General features: G+C 34.6%; 1 protein-coding gene across 17 annotated transcripts in view; it reads left to right on the top strand.

The window, feature by feature from the left end:
- The window catches only part of EYA4 (EYA transcriptional coactivator and phosphatase 4), a 284,622-nt gene that overhangs the window by 217,626 nt on the left and 48,788 nt on the right, over nt 1-18,208 (top strand). For 11 of the 17 annotated variants that reach the window (XM_031667424.1, XM_031667425.1, XM_031667418.1 and 8 more), the window contains 5 exons: nt 2,640-2,706; nt 3,921-4,063; nt 4,207-4,350; nt 6,377-6,456; nt 10,158-10,341. In XM_031667424.1, the coding sequence (XP_031523284.1) occupies nt 2,640-2,706; nt 3,921-4,063; nt 4,207-4,350; nt 6,377-6,456; nt 10,158-10,341 (618 nt within the window). The remainder of the gene's footprint in view (nt 1-2,639; nt 2,707-3,920; nt 4,064-4,206; nt 4,351-6,376; nt 6,457-10,157; nt 10,342-18,208) is intronic. The other 6 variants (XM_031667426.1, XM_031667419.1, XM_031667420.1 and 3 more) reach the window with 1 other exon arrangement.

Below are 18,208 nucleotides of genomic sequence, written 5' to 3'. Positions count from 1 at the left end.
TCTGTGGAAAGTTTTATTCCACAGCAGTGATCCAGGGCAGGGATTATCAACATCAGCACTGTGAAAGACTCGGGCTGATTATTTAGTGTGGGAAAGCTGTCCTCTGCACCGTAAGATGTTTGGCTGCATCTATCCCAGAATGCCAGCAACACTCCCCTAGATGCTTCTTTACTGAAGAAGCAACCAAAGATGTCTTACTAAAGACAACCAAGAATGTATCCAGACTGTTTAAATGTCCCCTGACAGGCAAAATTCTCACCCCCACCCACTTCTCATCCCATTGAGAGTCACCAATCTAAGATGGCATGATAATAAGAATGAAACCTTAAAATTGCTTTGACACCACCAGAGAAACTGACAGTAGACATTAAACATTTATTTAAATTAATTTTCAGGGCATTTCAAAAACAAGCTGATTTGCTTACTGTTGTATACAGAAATGATGGAATGTAATGAGTATATTGGGTAATGTTTATGATTAATCAAATGACAGTGGGGAATAAAACAAAGGTCTTTCAGGTTTGTACAAGATATTCCAGGAATCATTCTGGAAATGAGGTTGCCCTTTGTGAGAGCAGTCTTTACTTTGATCTGCATAATTTCCACTCACTTTAATCCAATTTTGTTGTTCTTTTCAGTTATCTGCAAATTTCTGAATTAGAACAAAATGTATGTATTTTAGTAAAGAAGCATAAACTTTCCTACGTGAACATCATAGTTTTCTGAGTCTAAGGTTTTGTGTTCTATTTAGAAAATGAACATATAGACGTTAATAGAAAATTGTAAAGTTTAGTTGAGCCTTTATAGTGTTGTGAGTACATTATTCTAATGATGTTTAGTTTTATCATTAGAAGAAACATCCTGTATATTCAGAATTGAGTTCGTGTATATGGGTTTTTTCTGAAATGTGTGATTTTGATCTATGTCTTACTTATTAGAAGTTACTATAATGAATATTTATCTTCATTATTCAGTATCTCTTTGGAAAAGCCTTCTATTTCATAATATTCATCGTAACTAGTTAGTATGGCCCAAATCTTGAGTGTACCAAGGAGAAATTCTGTAAAGAAGAGATGAAAGAATATGTAATTAAGCCTCATTTAACTATATTTCTGTTAGAGTATTTGGTATTGTGAATTGATAAATTAGAATGACTATCTTTGGAATAACACTATTATTATGAAATGTACATTTAATGCCCATTGTGTAGTAGAACAAAGAGTCTGTTTTCATTAAAATTTGAAATTTTTAAAACATTCTTTAAGTTTTAATAAATATGTAGAAAATTAATAGTTTATTGGTTCAATTTATTTTCGATACATGTCAAATTCAGTTAAGTTTGGATTGCTGAAAATATTTGGAAGTAACACCTTTAGTCAAATTTGATGATTTTCAAAATTGATAATATTCTTAAAAATATACTTACTGTATTATTGCTATGAAAATGAAAATATTCTTTCCATATTCAGAGCTTATAGGCAAAATAGCATTTTAAACACATTAAATTTTGTGTGTTTGTGAAGCACATCACAAGGGTACTTGTGATATATATAGAAATATATCATGTTTCATAAAATAGTTAGCAACCTAAACCTATTTGTCACTTTTACAATTCTAAAAGTTTAGCTCCAGAATTATTATGAACAACTTAGAAAGGACATAGTACTTTGAAGTATAACTATGATTGATTAGACTAAACTAATTCCAGCACTGCATTGTGTACTGCTTTAATCTTTTTGAAAAGTGAATGAACAGCAGATGGCCCAATAAAGACACTCTGTGTGCTCACGCAGTGTGGATTGGCTCTAAGGGAACTGGCTCACACTTTAGAGTCCATATATTTGCAAAACATCTGTCTTAGTCAAGGCAGATAGTTAAAGGAAAGAGAAACTTCCAAGCTTTTGGATATATTCCAGTTTGAGGCTCCATGTTTGGATGAACTGTTAATAGGACCTGACTTTCACCTTTAAGTTCTTCTCAGAAAAGTATTATCTCTAATAGTTCAAAGTTTATTTGTAAATATAATTGCTACTGCATTTTGTGATTATGTTTTAAAGAAATCACCTGTGCTTTCTTTAATTATTACTGGAATGTTTTAGACTGCATTTTTAATTGTTCATCTGATGGGTAAAATGAGAGGAAATAGAATACAATCGTATTGTACTGTTAGAAAACGAAGTTTGGAACATCACACTTTTCTTATTTTGTATTGTATTTCAATTAGAACAAATATGGAAGAAGAGCGATATGTACATATTGCCATTATATTTGGCATCTTAAAATGTAAAGTTTGCAAACTTTAAAAATTTACTTTTATATTATGAAAGCTTAATTACCCTGTAATCAAAGATATTTATTCATAGCATATTAATATATAAGAGCATGCTAATGATTTGAGAAAATGGAGTGGAAGAGTGATAGAGGGAATGATTTGTGAGACAAATGTTTATATCATGCTTTTTGCACAAAACTCAAAGCAGTTTAATTAGGAGAAAGTGTTTAGGCAGCTGTTTCTTTTTAGAAAATGAATTTTTGGAAACGTGTTTAACACGGTAATTTCTTCAAATTTGTTATGTACACTCTAGTGAAATGTATTTATGAAGCAACCTTTGGTGCACTGGTATTTTTGTGTCTTACAGTAATTACAAGTAGTGGCTACAGCCCCAGATCAGCACATCAGTATTCCCCACAGCTGTATCCTTCCAAGTAAGTGGTCAGTAGATTCTTTCTGTTTCATTAGAAATTTTTTCCAGCATTATCTTTATTAATCTGTATTCGCACAATTTGACAAGTTTAAATTGGCAAACATTTATGTATATACTATAATACATGTATTATATCCATGCTTGGATAGATTAAATATGTAGATAAATATCCTGTAGAAATTTGAAATAGAGACACCCACGTTTATCTTGATAATTCCCTTGAATATTTATATATACCTTGAGGAAAAATGTCAAGCTCAAATTAGAATACATTGCATTTTAATTCAAATTCAAAAATGCTGGCTGGTTAAAAAATCTAAAGAGATTACATTTTATCTAAATGTCAACACTTCATAATTAATTCCATCATTGAAATTCTTTTGTTGGATTTCCAGTTCTAATAAACATATTTTTGGAGAACATGCTTTATTGTTTTTTATAACTAATATAGTCACTTTATTGAGGACAGTCGTAGATATTTCTTAAGTTTAACTATATTGGGTGTATATCTGAATTGGTTTGGAATCAGCCAGACGTGCCAAGATTGTGTATTGCTGATACATACACATTTAAATATAGTATGTTATTTTCTGCAGCATCTAGAATGTCTGCCTTTACATATATATAGACTGGAGGTTGGCTATCCAATGGAGAACATGATGTAAAATGTGGCATGATGAAAGGAATGATGTTCCTTTTTTTTTTTTTTTTTTTGGAAGCTTCCTGCCTTTCTTTTTCTTTTTTTAAATTTCCGATTCTTGGGAGCAAATTCTTAGTACGGCTTTTAAATAGACTTTCGTAGTCTTTGCATAGCATTAAGTCACTCATGGTGAGTGTGAATTTGCTAATAAGCATATTAATAAAGCTAGCGTGTGCTCCATTTTCCTCATCTACATACTAACTGGAGTGCGATTTCAGATATGAACAAGAATTATAGACCTGGAAGAGACACTAGGTATAATATCTAAATCAAATTTCTGCTTTTACAGATGTGGTATAGATGTAGGGAGTTTAAATCATTTGACTATGGTCACTAGACTGGCTTGTAGCAGAGCCTGAACTCCTGACATTCAGACTGTTGTTTTTTCCTATATTATTAAAATTACGGATAAAGAGGATTACGTCCTGGATATTATAGGGTTTCACTGAATCTAGGCTGTCTAAATTAATACACAGTCTTTGTTGCCACAGTAATGCTATTTTTCTGATATTTAGGCCCTATCCACACATTCTTTCTACACCAGCAGCTCAAACAATGTCTGCATATGCAGGCCAGACTCAGTATTCGGGGATGCAGCAGCCAGCCGTCTACACAGCCTACTCACAGACAGGACAGCCCTACAGCCTGCCCACTTACGGTATTTCACATCTTCTATCTTCTTCTTTGGTTATAGGCAGGTGATCCTGCTGGCTGGTAGCTTTGTATTCTATTGTAGGTTACACTTTAGAAGGAAAATCATCTTACTAATTAAATGGCTTGCACAATCATTTTTCTGAACAGATTTGGGTGTGATGTTGCCAGCCATCAAGACAGAGAGTGGACTTTCCCAAACTCAGTCCCCGTTACAGAGTGGCTGCCTCAGTTACAGCCCAGGGTTTTCTACCCCACAGCCGGGCCAGACACCTTACTCTTACCAAATGCCGGGTAAGTAGCTACACATGAAACATGTTTTGGGAGAACTCATTCTTTGAGTGAGACTCACTGGCTTCAGACTAGGAATATCCGATCATGAAGACAGTTTTAAGCTTTATCACAGCTCACACAATTTCTAAAGAAAGATAACTAGACAGAAACATGATGGAATGGTTGAGTATACCTCAGGAAACAGGACCTATACCAAACTTAAATACTTAAGTTTAAGCTGAGTAACATCAGCAGGAAACCAAGTCCAAGCAAAGCAACTTCCAAGCCAGACACCAGGTCAGCCACACGTTTGGCGTCTACTTAAGCGATTTAAAAGATCTGTAGCACAAACCAGTATTTTCTTTTCAGTATTCCTGAAGTATGTAGTGCTGTTTTGATTATACTTCAACTTGAATTAGCTCTTTTCTAAGTTCCATTCATTGACCAATTGAGGATTTTTTGTTCATTCCTAAAATTCCTCTCTCGTATTGATAATATATTGCTTAACAGGACTATTATATAATATTTACTCGCCAATCCTCCATAGAGGCATATAGGATCATTACATTTCTTTTAATTTTAGACTCCTATTAAAATTGCGTTTTATCTTTTTGTTGTTGTTCTTTGTTTTTTGTTTTTTTGATATGGAGTCTGGCTCTGTTGTCCAGGCTGGAGAGCAATGGCGCCATCTCAGCTAACTTTCAACTTCTGCCTCCCAGGTTCAAGCGATTCTCCTGCCTCAGCCTCCTGAGAGCTGGGATTACAGGTGTGCACCACTATGCCTGGCCAATTTTTGTATTTTTAGTAGAGACAGGGTTTCACCGTGTTGATCAGGCTGGTCTCAAACTCCTGATCTCAGGTGACCCACCCGCCATGGCCTCCCAAAGTGCTGGGATTACAGGCATGAGCCACCACGCCTAGCCATGTTGTATCTTAATGCAATAGTTGCCAAAAGAATTTTAGTGACATAGTAAAAACTTTAAAAGCTGGTTACTATCTGTCATTTTGTCTATACTGAAAATCACAAATTTGGGGCTATATTAACATATTTGAACCAACTGGTATGACATTCTGGTCAATTGATTCAAATGAAATAATTATTTAGATACATTTGGCTGGAATAGCAGTGCTCTTTTTTCCTAGAATGTAGGTCGAAACATATTTGAATGCATGCTGTAGCCTCAAAAATTCATACAGCTTCAGTTAGCCCTGTGACAGACAGTATTTTTATTTTTTTCACAAATACTTTCATATTGGCTATTCCAGGTCAGGTCAGTGGCATTGATTACATAACACATGACTAGTCAAAACACATTGATAAAACAAGTAATCAGCTACCTCAATAGCCTTTCATTTTACTTTTTGACAAGCACATTCCATAAGGACTTTTTTTTTTTTAGGAAACCTATAATTGGCAGCTCACTTGTTTTTGCCGTGATTTGAGAAATCGTTAAATGTCAGACCTTGCAGTAAAGTTTTAGAAGGCCCTCAAACCCTAGATTTGTGTAGTATAAACAGTTCTCCCTTGAGTCTGAACCCTAATTCACAGCTATTTTTGTTCTAAAGAAAAGACAAAGGGAACAAAAGTACAGGGAGTTGCTAAATGGGGTTCTGTATGTTTATTTCCCACGCTAAAAACCCTGTACAAATGTTGAACTCAAGTGATTTTTTTTTTGTACGTAAATGCAGTTGATATGATTTGAAAGTTCCAGTAATTTCCTGGAGGCAGTCTTAGTCTGTGTAAGATTTTATCATTTGCGTACCCCTGCACTTCTAGACTCTTAACCCTTGAATGTTAGCCTCACTCCTTATGAAGACTGTTCCCATGTGCTTCTGTTTAGCTCAACAGATTCAACAGGAAAGGGTTTACCAGCTGTTACAAGAGCGAGAGAGCTAAGCCTATTTTCTGTATAAATGTCTCAACTTCAAATTTCACTGTCTTCATGACAAATTTCAAAGTGTTTCTCTTACCGAATTCTGCGAAATGAAATATTTTTATCATTTTACAAGGAATACTTTTAAAATGCAGTTTGTTTTTTACCTGTAGGTTCTAGTTTTGCACCGTCATCTACTATTTATGCAAATAATTCAGTTTCCAATTCAACGAATTTCAGTGGTTCACAACAGGTATAGTAGCTTTTTGTGTTTATGCTTTTTATATGTATTTCAGATTTTTGAAGAGTACTCGGGTTGCCATATATGTGTGTACCCTCCCAGGATAAGGTTTCTTTATTTAAAAATTATTATAGCATTTCAGGATAGTAAAAAATTACCTATCTAGAATTCTTGGACTATGTATTATTCTGGCTATTTTAGATTTTTTGATTGTTAAACGTTTGTGTTTTAAACATTTATACTGTAGTTGTTTTAATCATTTGGCATGGAATTACAAAATGTATTGGATATTTTCTGTTAAAATACTACTAAAAACAATTTTATTTTTCTTGATAAAGCAGTTATTATAATGAATATTAATTGGTTGAATCAGTATTAATTGATTAAAATCAGTTATAGGATTATGCTACAGACTATATAACATTTTCAGTCCTAAAAAGTGTCCTTTGTTACTAAACAAAATGCCTCAAAGACTACTGTTGGCTTTTAAATAATTTTTCTATTTTTTAGTTTTATGAATACTTTTAATGTTTGATTCCCACTTTCCTGACAGCTGCAACTTTTTGCTTTTGTCACTGTGCCTGCCTCTGGTAGTCTTTAGTCCTCCTTCTAATTATGTTTTCTTAATATTTTTGTGAGTTTTAAAATCTAGCATGTTAGAATTATGCATGAAACAAGAGTGAATGTCCCTAAATGAGTGAATCAGCTTAGAGTGAGATGAATTAGTGATTTATGTTGACACTTCCAAATCTTTTGTCCATATTTTTTTCTTTTCAGCCACTTTCGAAGTAGCTGAGATTGAAGAGTGGCTGACTTCTGGTCTGGCAATGCAGTATTTTACTTTAGTATAATTGTTAGACATTTATGTATTCTAAAATGTGAGTTACTGTACAAGTGCTTACTTTTTAGATTTACTGAAGGAATTTTATCACTTTATTTAAGTTTTATTGATATAACAAAAGGCAGAAAGGAAATTTTGATCGTTAAAATAGTGTGGAATAATAATATTTTTGATAGGATTAAACTGTAATTTAGCATTAGTTAGAAAAACGATGTCTTAAAACACTAAACATCAGAATCAGTATATACATTTTATTTTTTTTAATTGAGAAATTTTTTGTAACTTGATTTTACACGTTTATTTATTGGTCCAACAAGCATTTATTGAGTACTTGCTATGTGTTAGATTTTTGGCTAGGGATTGAAGATTCAAAACTGGTAAGTCATTGTTCCCTGCTCTTTAGAAGGATTCAGTCCTCTGAAAGAAACAAATATGAAAATAAGATGGACAGAGAGTGAGATATAGTGAATATTATAACAGAAATATACACTAGGCAGAGTTGTACTATAAGGGAAAAACTACTCTGCCTCTATTTGGGAGGATTAAGAAAAGATTTTTAAAGGAAAAAAACATTTATTTAAAAACAGTTAATCATAAAACAGATCCGAAAATCTGTGAAGATTTAAATACAATGGATCACAATATAAAATGTAATCTGTATTTGGGACCATGGCCTGAGCACCAGTTTGTTGTTTTGGCTAATACCTATTGAGTGCCCATTAAGTGTTAGGAATTGGTCTGTATACTGGGGTACACGAAGGTGGGGCCGGAGTGGATCAGATATGATTCCTGCCTCATGGAGCTTACAGCCTACTGGGACAAACAGACAATAAACCAGTAAACACACAAATACAGATTTAGGAAGAGAACAGGGTCTGTTAAAATATCAACTGAAGTATAATTTTGAATAGGGGAGGTTTTATATAAGGCTTCTCTATGGAAACCACATTTAGGCCAAGACTTCTAAGAGTTAGGTGAAGGAGGGCAGTGGTGTTTCAGGCAAAGAAAGCAGCGTGTACCAAATCCCCGATGGATGGAAGACTTGGTGTGTCACTGAACTAAAAAAAAAAAAAAAAAAGGCTGGAGTTTAGTTAGTGCATGAGGGGCAAGTGCGGAAACACATTTGCAGAGATAGGTGGGGGCCTACTCACGTAAGGCCTGGTGGTTTACAATAAGGAATTTGGATTCTATTCCAAGCCCAGTGGGAGGCTATGATGAGATTTTGAGCAAGAAAATTACATCATTTAATTTATGTTTTGAGAAGATAACTCTACCACCAAGGTCTTTGGAGAAAGTCAAAAATGGAAAGAGGAGATAAATTTAAAAATGAATACATTGCCTGCAACAGGAAGAAAAGGGAACTTGGACAAGGGGGACGACAGTGGAAATGAAAAGAAAGGGAGATCTTTGAGATATGTTTGAATATGAAAAGACATTATATTCCCCAGTGGGGAATAGCCTGGACCTTTCCAGTATGTAACCTCATCTTCTTCTGCAGGAATTAGTGGGCTAACAGAGCGCTTCAGCACAGATGTTTGACTTAGGCACTCTGGGTTCAAATCTAGCTCTGAAACTTACTAGCTGTGTGACCTTGTGAAAATCACTTAACCACTCTGTGCCTTAGTCCCCTTCAATGTAAAATGAATATAGTATTAAGACCACATAAGAGATTATGAGGATTAAATGAGTAAATATATTTGAGCCCTTAAAACAGTGTCTTGATACAGAGTAAGCACTATGTATGTCTGCTATCACTGTTTTATTTTGAGAGATATTGCTAGGAACTTTGTTTAGATATGATGAGGTTTTTGTTCTTGGCTCACAAGTGATAGTAGGAAACATTGGATCTTGAAATTTTCAGACTAATAGAATTTTAGTTTTCTGCCATATTACCTAATCCTTTATGATAGTATACATATTTACTTATAAGATTATTTCTTTTATTTTTTGGAAACCACATCAAATGTAGATCTTTGTTTCCTTTGGAACACATTTCATTGGGGGATCTTAATGTTATCGGTGATGACCAAGGATTTGTCATCACTGATAACATTTTGGGCTGACACATGCTAGATATATTAAACACCAGTTATCACAACAATTCCTTACTCATCATCCTACTATGTAAAAGGATTTTGAAGGGTTATTATCATCATTTTAAGGTTCTTAAAATTTTTTAATAAAAAGCAGGTCAAGGGTGTTGATTCAGTGCTTTCATTTATCTCTGTAACAAAGGAGGGAAACTAAATAATTGAAAAGTTCACTAAAGACTTTAAGTCAAGGCCTCAGGTGTCATACAGTTTGTGAGAGGCTGGGTAAAAAAAAAAAAAAAAAAAAAAGTCATATTCATCTTCTTTTATTTACTTTTTACCTCCTGCCAAGAAAACAGAATTATCAGTGGTAGCCCAGAAAGGAACAAAAATCACAAAAATGCAGACTGAGGTCTTTGTGGAGTCTAGCAGGGGCAGCCCCAACTCCTTGCTGGTAATGTTAGAAGATATGTAAGAACTGATTTTGTGAATATGAGCTGATTCCATCTCCTTCTTTCCTCTTCAAACACGTAGGTCCTGATGATGTAAATGCTTGAATAAGTAATTATCAGGAGCAAAGTGAAGCATATACTAACTTTAATCACATTAAAATTTGTATACTGGACCTGGTTTGCCAAAACAATAGGGTATTTCACTACTACGTGCTTATAAGAGATGCCCACCAAGTAGTCTCTGCTCATGAGGAGCACCTCAAAGCTGTGGACTCAGAAACAAACGGGGCTGAGTACTAATCTTTCAGTTACTGTAATGACTGGTTTTCTTTGGAGAGTATTAAAGAGTAATTTCTCTTTCAAACACACACATCTCAATTATTGTTTCAGGATTATCCATCCTATACAGCCTTTGGCCAAAACCAGTATGCACAGTATTACTCAGCATCAACGTATGGAGCGTATATGACATCAAATAACACAGCCGATGGCACACCCTCTTCAACCTCTACCTACCAGTTGCAGGAATCTCTCCCAGGACTGACTAACCAACCAGGTACAGATCTTCACCCAGGTGAAATACTTTTATATGTTTTGCAGTATCTAGTAAAATGGAGAAAGTGGACATTCCGAAAACATGGCTGAAAGCTCTCAGATAATTGTGCTGATGTTTGATCTGTGGTAGCATGACTGTATAAGATGAGGCTCTTCTGGCATTCCAGAAGATCCTTCTTTTAGATATGGGACAGATAGGCGATTTTAATCTCTAAATAATGGTGTACATATGAATATGGAGCTTTTACCAGACTCATTATTCATTTTGTGAAGAACTTGCAACAAAATTGTAATATTATCTTCCTTGAGTATGACTGATATTATTTCCTTTATGCTAAAGAGACTGCATAAGCCCTTCACCTTTGTAAGTTGTTAGTAGCTCTAGCCAGTGAACATTTCCTACATTCCTGGGATTTGTAGAATCAGTGGTAGGTAGTTTAATGTCTTTGTGTGATCAGTGTGTATTTAAAATCCGTTGTGTGTTTCATTATCTGAAACTTGCAGTATTCAAATTGCATTTGCTACACATAATTTGACACAGCTGAAGTATTTAAAGTTAAAAGCAAATTTAACAGAGACTCAGCATAATCCTAAGAAAAGTTCCAGGACTTTTTGGAGAAATTATTGAAATGGTTCTAAAATCACAAGGAAAGGTGGATGAATTAGAATAGTCAAAACTATTTTTAAAAATAAGAACAAAGTTTGAAGACTCAGATTACCTGATTTAAAGACTTATAATGTACAGTAATCAAGAGAATGTGAAAGGATAGACGCATAGAGCAATGAAACATAATGGAGAGTCCAGAAACAGAGGCGTATTTATGCTAGAAAGCAGATTTTTGAATCAGGATACAAAGGCCAGTCTTTTTAAACAAATGGTGCTGGAACAATTGGACATCTATGTGCAAAAGAGGAAAGAATCTCAACTTGTATACAAAAATTACCTCAAAATGGATTGTAAGCCTACATCTAAAAAGCTAAAACTATAGAACTTCTAGAAGAAAAAAATGGTGAAAATCTTTGTGACTCTGGTCTACATAAAGATTTTATAGATATGACATTAAAAACACAATTCATACAAGAAAAGAACAGATAAAATTAGATTTCAAAAAATTGTAAAGAACTTTTGCTCTTCAAAAGACACTGTTATAAGAATAAAAAGACAAGCTATAGATTTGGAGAAAGTATTTATAATGCACATACTGATAAAGGAATTATAGAAACATATAAAGAACTCTCAAAAGTCACTAAGAAAAATGAGGTTAAGAAATTTTTAAAATATCAGTAATTTGTTCAAGTATATTTTTCTGCCTTCAGTTATTTGCAAGATCCAAATTCATCTCTACTTCTTTTTTACTCAGCTTTGGATGGGAGGGAAAATAGGGAAACATGGTCACAATACTGTAAAACAGTCTTTTTAACTGGACCAGTGGGGCCAAGATGACTCAATGCCATTAAACGATTGTTTATTGAGTGCATGTTAAGTATCAGCACTGTGCTAGAAACTGGTATTTCAGCAGTGAATTAGCTCCTTGCACACCTTTAGCTTCCATTTAACAAGCAAGACAAGGATCAAGCAAGTAATTACAATAGTGAGAAAGGGAAAATGGTAGGTCATATGGGGGATATTAACAAGTAAACTAATTTGGACATAAAGTAAAAATGAAACTGATATTTTAAGGAACAGCCAAGATATGTTTATATCATGAATTGATGAAATGATAACATTCATGATTTGTAGTTCCCTGTTCAGAACATAATCTTTACCTGTGGGTCCAAGGAATAATTGTCTAGTAGATGCAGCTTGTCTTTGATGCCCCTACATTTTAGTTTCTTTCCCCTTACCTTCCTTTTATATCCTCCTACCTGTGAACAGACAGCCCCTTTGAATTTCTGGTCCTTGTCCCTTTGGGGCTCTCTGTTTTGGATTTTTCAGCTAGCCTTAGCCTCCCTGGGTATCTGTACCTCTTGCAAGGCCAAGATTAGGGTGAGGTCAGTGAAGCACCCAGAGCAAAAAATGTAAGGTGGAACTCGTTCTTAAATTTTGTGCCCTAGGCACCTTACTCATTAGCCCCAGCCCAAATCACATGTTCCAAATCTGTCATGATCCTCTTTGGGTCAATACTTGCATCGCATCAAAGATCTTCTTTCATTCAAAGAATGAATGATTTCAGAATTCCTTGCTTAACAAGCAGTTACTTTAGGAAGGGAGATATTGGAAGGTTTTTCTCAGTGATGAATGTGTGGGGAAAACAAGGTAGGGTGAGTATTTAAAAATGAAATCACAGATATATTTAATCATCAAGATATCAGAGACTGAATGACGGACAAGACCAGCAGGGTGTTTTTTTAATTTGCTAGACTACAGCTACCAAGAATGAAACCCATTTGTGTACTCAGATACGGTATATGCTATGTAGAGCTTTGTGTAAAATGTTGCTTTTGCTCCAATTTCCATAGAATCACAAGAAAGCTTCTCTGCAGGAAAAACACAGATGGTTACTTTCCTTATTAGAATAATCAGTATTGAAAATAGATATTTATTCATATTAAATATATTAAATGCAGGCAGGTAGATAGTCTGAGTATGTGACTTTGGATGTGACACATTCACATATGGAATTCTGACTTTCACTATCAGAATGCTGCAATTTCATCAGGCCTCCATTGGTTGCTAAGGCCAAGAAATATAGTTTGACATCATTTTCGGATTTTATTAGACTGTCTGTTGAATTTAAAGAAGGAATTAATTCTGCTTATAACTATATTATTCTCTCAACCAGAATTGTAACAACACACATGTCTGGATCTTTAAAGAATTCTATGACCTCAGACCTTCAGTCAATGTAGTTTTAAGTTTAATTTTGCCTTTTTAGATCTGGCATACAGCCAAAAAGCAAACAAGTTTATAACTATGGAATTTTTCTTTATTATTGATGGAATCTGATGTATTTAGTTCAAGGGCAAGAAAAGTATTTCCCGTTGACTGGTTCTGCATTTTGGACTTAAAGTAGAAACCTAAAATGAAACCCACAGTTTTTCATAGAACAGTTACTGTTGAATTCTACTTTTATAATGAAAACATACCTTATATTCGGTAAGAGACAGCTGGTTGTTCTGATTTAGAGATAAGCTTAATGAAATAAAGTGGGATCTAAATATCCCAAACTTAAAAGGTACAGTTATTCATTACTGTACTGATTAAAGGATAATTATTCAATCATGTATAGTATTGGGTCAAGAAAAGCCTAGGGCAATTTTGTAATGACTGATGTTATTTGGAAATTGCAAATAGCATTCCATTATTTAATTTACCTTATTAGGCAGTTTGACAGTGGATTTAAAGAAACACTACAATGCTGATTAAGAGCAGACATTTTACTTCATTATCTTTCCAAAGGTCTTCTTTAAGGTAAAATTTATATTGGGTATATCATATTTTTTATTTGTATATGAAAGTTTGAGGACAGATTCGCACATGAAGATGAGAAATATTTTTATAGCTCCTCCTTTTCAAATATTTTAAACATCTTTAAGATCAAATACAGTTAGTCTGGTATAACACTATTGTGTTTTACCCTGAGACTTTGAAAAACGTTACAATACATTAGCTAGTTGAACCTAACAAGGGATCCAGAAAAGTAAAGGATGTAGTAAGATCATTTCACTCTCTGAAAAGAAGCCAATTTCTTAGGCAGAACACAGCAGCCTTTTGATAACTTCATGGTATTTCACATAAGGAAAGGAAGGGAAGCAAAGTGCTAACTCATCTAATGGAAACTAACAAGAGGATTTAGATAGAAAGGACCACATTCAACTGCTCTGCCAATTTACATTTTCCCTACCTGTAGCATTGCTATGCCCTTGTGCAATTACCTGAGTGAAATTTGGCAGAGGCACTGGAATTAACAGCTTTCTCCTTTTAAAAAAAGTGTCAACAAATGTTTAATGACTGGTTGAGCTCAAGTTCCTGGTTTTACCCTCTATCAGAAGAAAGGATAGCACCTTCAAAAGGAATAGAGGTCAGTACAATTCCACCCGGGTTATTGCTCTAGGAGCCCAGATGTATCGCATGGCCTTTGCAGGACATGCTCTTTTACTTCTGTGAAGTACTTTCAGTGAATTCTTTGGCCCTCCATCTCACAGAAATTATATAACACCCATGTGACTTTTTAAAAAATTTCTTGTTTAACTGACAAATAAAAAAGTGTATATATCGGCTCAATGATCGACACCTGTAATCTCAGCTACTCTGGAAGCTGACGCAAGAAGATTGCTTGAGTCCAGGAGTTTGAGTCTTTAAAAATAAATTGTATCTACTTTTGTGTATAACCCATTGTTTTGAAATACATATACATTGTGACATGGCTAAATTGAGCTGATTAATGTATGCATTACCTCACATGCTTATCATTTTGTGGTGAGAAACCCGAAAATCTATTCTCTTAGTGATTTTTAGAAATACAGTACATTGTTATTTCTTCTAGTAACATGTTGTAAAATAGATATCTTGAACTTACTTCCTCTTGTCTAGCTGAAGTTTTATGTCCTTAGACCAACAGTTCCCCAGTCTCCCTCTCCAGCCACACAGCCCTTAGCAACCACCATCTTACTCACTTCTTCTGTGAGTTCAACTTTTTTGCACTCCACATGTAGATGAGATCATGTAGTATTTGTCTTTCTGAGCTTAGCTTATTTCACTTAACATAATGTTCTCTAAGTTCATCCTTGTTGTCTCAAATGACGGGATTTTCTTTTTTAAGGCCAAACAGTATTCCATAATGTACATACACCACATTTCGTTTGTCCGTTTATCCATTGATGAACACTTAGGTTGACTCCATATCTTGGCTACTTGTGAATAATGCCGCAGTGAACATGGAAGTGTGGATATTTCTTCAACATACTGATTTCATTTCCTTTGCTATATACCCAGCGGTGTGATAGCTGGATCATATGGTAGTTCTGTTTTTAGGAACTTCCATAGTGTTTTCTATAATGGCTGATATGGTTTGGCTGTGTCGCCACCCAAAATCTCATCTTGAATTGTAATCCCCCTAATCCCCATGTGTCAAGGGAGAGACCAGGTGAAGGTAATTGAATCATGGGGCAGTGTCCTCCATGCTGTTCTTATGATAATGAGTGAGTTCTCATGAAATCTGACAGTTTTATACATGTTTGGTAGTTCCTCCTGCTTTCCTTCTCCTTCCTGCCGCCTTGTGAAGAAGGTGCCTTGCTTCCCCTTCCCCTTCTGCCGTGATTGTAAGTCTCCTGAGGCTTCCGCAGCCATGCTGAACTGAGTCAGCTAAACCTCTTTCCTTTGTAAATTACCCACTCTCGAGTAGTTCTTTATAGCCATGTGAAAACAGACTAAATGGCTGTGCTAATTTACACTCCTACCAGCAGTGTGCAAGATTTTCATCCTCCACAGCATCTCCTACACTTGTTATCTTTCCTCTTTTAGATAATAGCCATTTTAACAGGTGTGAGGTGGTATCTCATTGTAGTTTTAATTTGCATTTCTTTGATGATGAGTCATGTTGAGCATTTTTCATACAACTGTTGTCATTTTTATGTCTTCTTTTGAGTGATGACCATGCCAACCCATTGCCCATTTTTTATTTGGGTTATTTGTTTTTTACTATTGAGTCGTTTCAGTTCGTTATGTGTTTTGGATATTAACCCTTTTATCAGATGTATGGTTTGCAAATATTTTCTCTCTCTCTACTAGGTTGTTATATGACTCTTTTATTAGTAGAAGCAGATCTGGGTTTGACCTTTTGGTAACCTGAAGAGTCCACTGCTGTTTGCCTGAGAAAGTATAACCAAATGGTTAAAGCAGGAGTTCTGCAATCATACCAGTGTTGCATCATACAAGCTATTTAATTTTGATAAATTAATTCCCTCTTCTCCAGTTTCTCCATTATTAAAAGACAATAATGAAGGACCTAATTCACTGGTTGGAGTAAGGTTTGAGTCTCACACACACACACACACACACGCACACACATACACACACAGATATATATACACACACATATATATACAGACATACACATATATATATAAAATGTTTCATAACAAAGAGCTTTGACAAATCAATAAGACAAAGACAAACAACCTAGTTTTCTTAATGGGCAAAAGATCTAACAGTTACTTCATTAAAAAGAAGATATCAAATGAACAAGAAACATGAAAAAGTATTCTTCATAATTACTCATCAGGAAAATTCTAATTAAAACCACAGTGAGATACCATCACACACCCAAAATGGTGAAAATAAAAAAGACTAACAATATCAAGTATTGACAAGAATGTGGAATAACGGAAACTCTCGTTGTGGTAACAGAGTAAATTAATACTGTCTTTAATAAAAATGGGCAATGGGTTAGCATGGTCATTAATACACTGAAAAGAGAGTAATACACTGAAAAAAGGTCAGTGTCTGTCAAAGATGAACATATGCCTTCCTTCTGACTCAGGAATCACATTGTCAGGTATACATACCCAAGAGGAATTAAGAGCTTATATCCACAAAGACATGTACAAGAATGTATATAGCAGCTTTATTTATAGTAACCTAAAATTGTGAATAACTCAAATGCCCAGCAACAGAATGGATACACTGTAATAGATAGAGTGTAGTATATATACATGAAGAAGTTCTAGCCACATTAAGGAAAGGACAACTGCTGTCCCAGGCTAGAATATGGATTATCTCACAGCAGTGAATGAAGCCAAACACGTATTTCAATAAAAAAAAAAATTTTAAAGACAGTGCATGACATGTACTAAGGGGTGAATAAATGTAGAGTTACCTTTCATAGTTTTCTTAAAAGGCTGTCTTTACAAAACACTTCTGCCCATTTTTTGTCCAAATTCTTAGAACCCCTTTAAGATTCTTCAGTAATTTGGAAAGCATCAATGGGAATAAAGTCTTAGATTTACTGAAAGCTAGATACGTCCTATAACCACAGTCTTTTCCCTTTCCTCTTCTGCTCTTTTCACCCCTTTGCTGTGACAGCTGCTGGATCCCAGTTCATTTGAATAGCAGAATTATTCCTGCTAAACTCCTCCTTTATGGACTCAGCCTACAACCACCCATGATTGGGATTTCTCAAGTTTTTGTCCTGTCAGCTCTTGCACTGTGGCAGGAACAAAGTTGCCTTATGATAGTTAACACTTGAAAATTGATCTATAATGACTATAAGGAGAGGTTTTATGGAATGTCATCCAAAATGTTTTTTAAATGCATGCTTTATAAGTGAGGGTTAATTTTAATCACCATTTTATTTGAAAGCAGACATTTGGTTTGTGGGATATAGTAACCTCAGGAAAATTCTGTTTCAAAAATAATTAAAAATGGAACTTTTATGTTCTTTTATTTAAAAGTTGGTGTATATTCAGACACCTAAAGACTAATTTAATGCCTATACAAATAAGGTGAAACATGATTGACTATAAGACAAGGCTATATTCAACCCCATAACTTAAAAACCTTATTACTATGCTATCTACTCTCACCCAGGTGATAGACCTATGAAATGAACTATGAACTATGCTGGCAATATTTTAAGTGCAAATAATATCTGGAGCACAGGCATATTTTTTTGATCATGTCCTGACATGCAGTGTTTCCCAAAGAAAATGTTAGAGGTTAGCGATGTAAAAATTACTGTTTCTTAGAAAAAGTGATGCCTAGTTCGTTCAGATTTGTTTATTTAGATTAATAACTGCTTGGTTGTCCTCAGGATTATTTTATTTTAATTTTTAAATTTAATGATAAAAAATGATAGCCATAATATCTTTTCGTTTCAAAATCATGTAATTTAAATTTAATGTGGTTTGCCTTCTGTCTTAGAAATTTTCACTTTATACATATAATT

Source organism: Papio anubis, chromosome 6 (genome assembly GCF_008728515.1).
Source record: "Papio anubis isolate 15944 chromosome 6, Panubis1.0, whole genome shotgun sequence".
Classification (NCBI taxonomy): Eukaryota; Metazoa; Chordata; class Mammalia; order Primates; family Cercopithecidae; genus Papio; species Papio anubis.
Note: the sequence above shows the minus strand (reverse complement) of the source record. Positions and strands in the feature narration are given on the sequence as shown.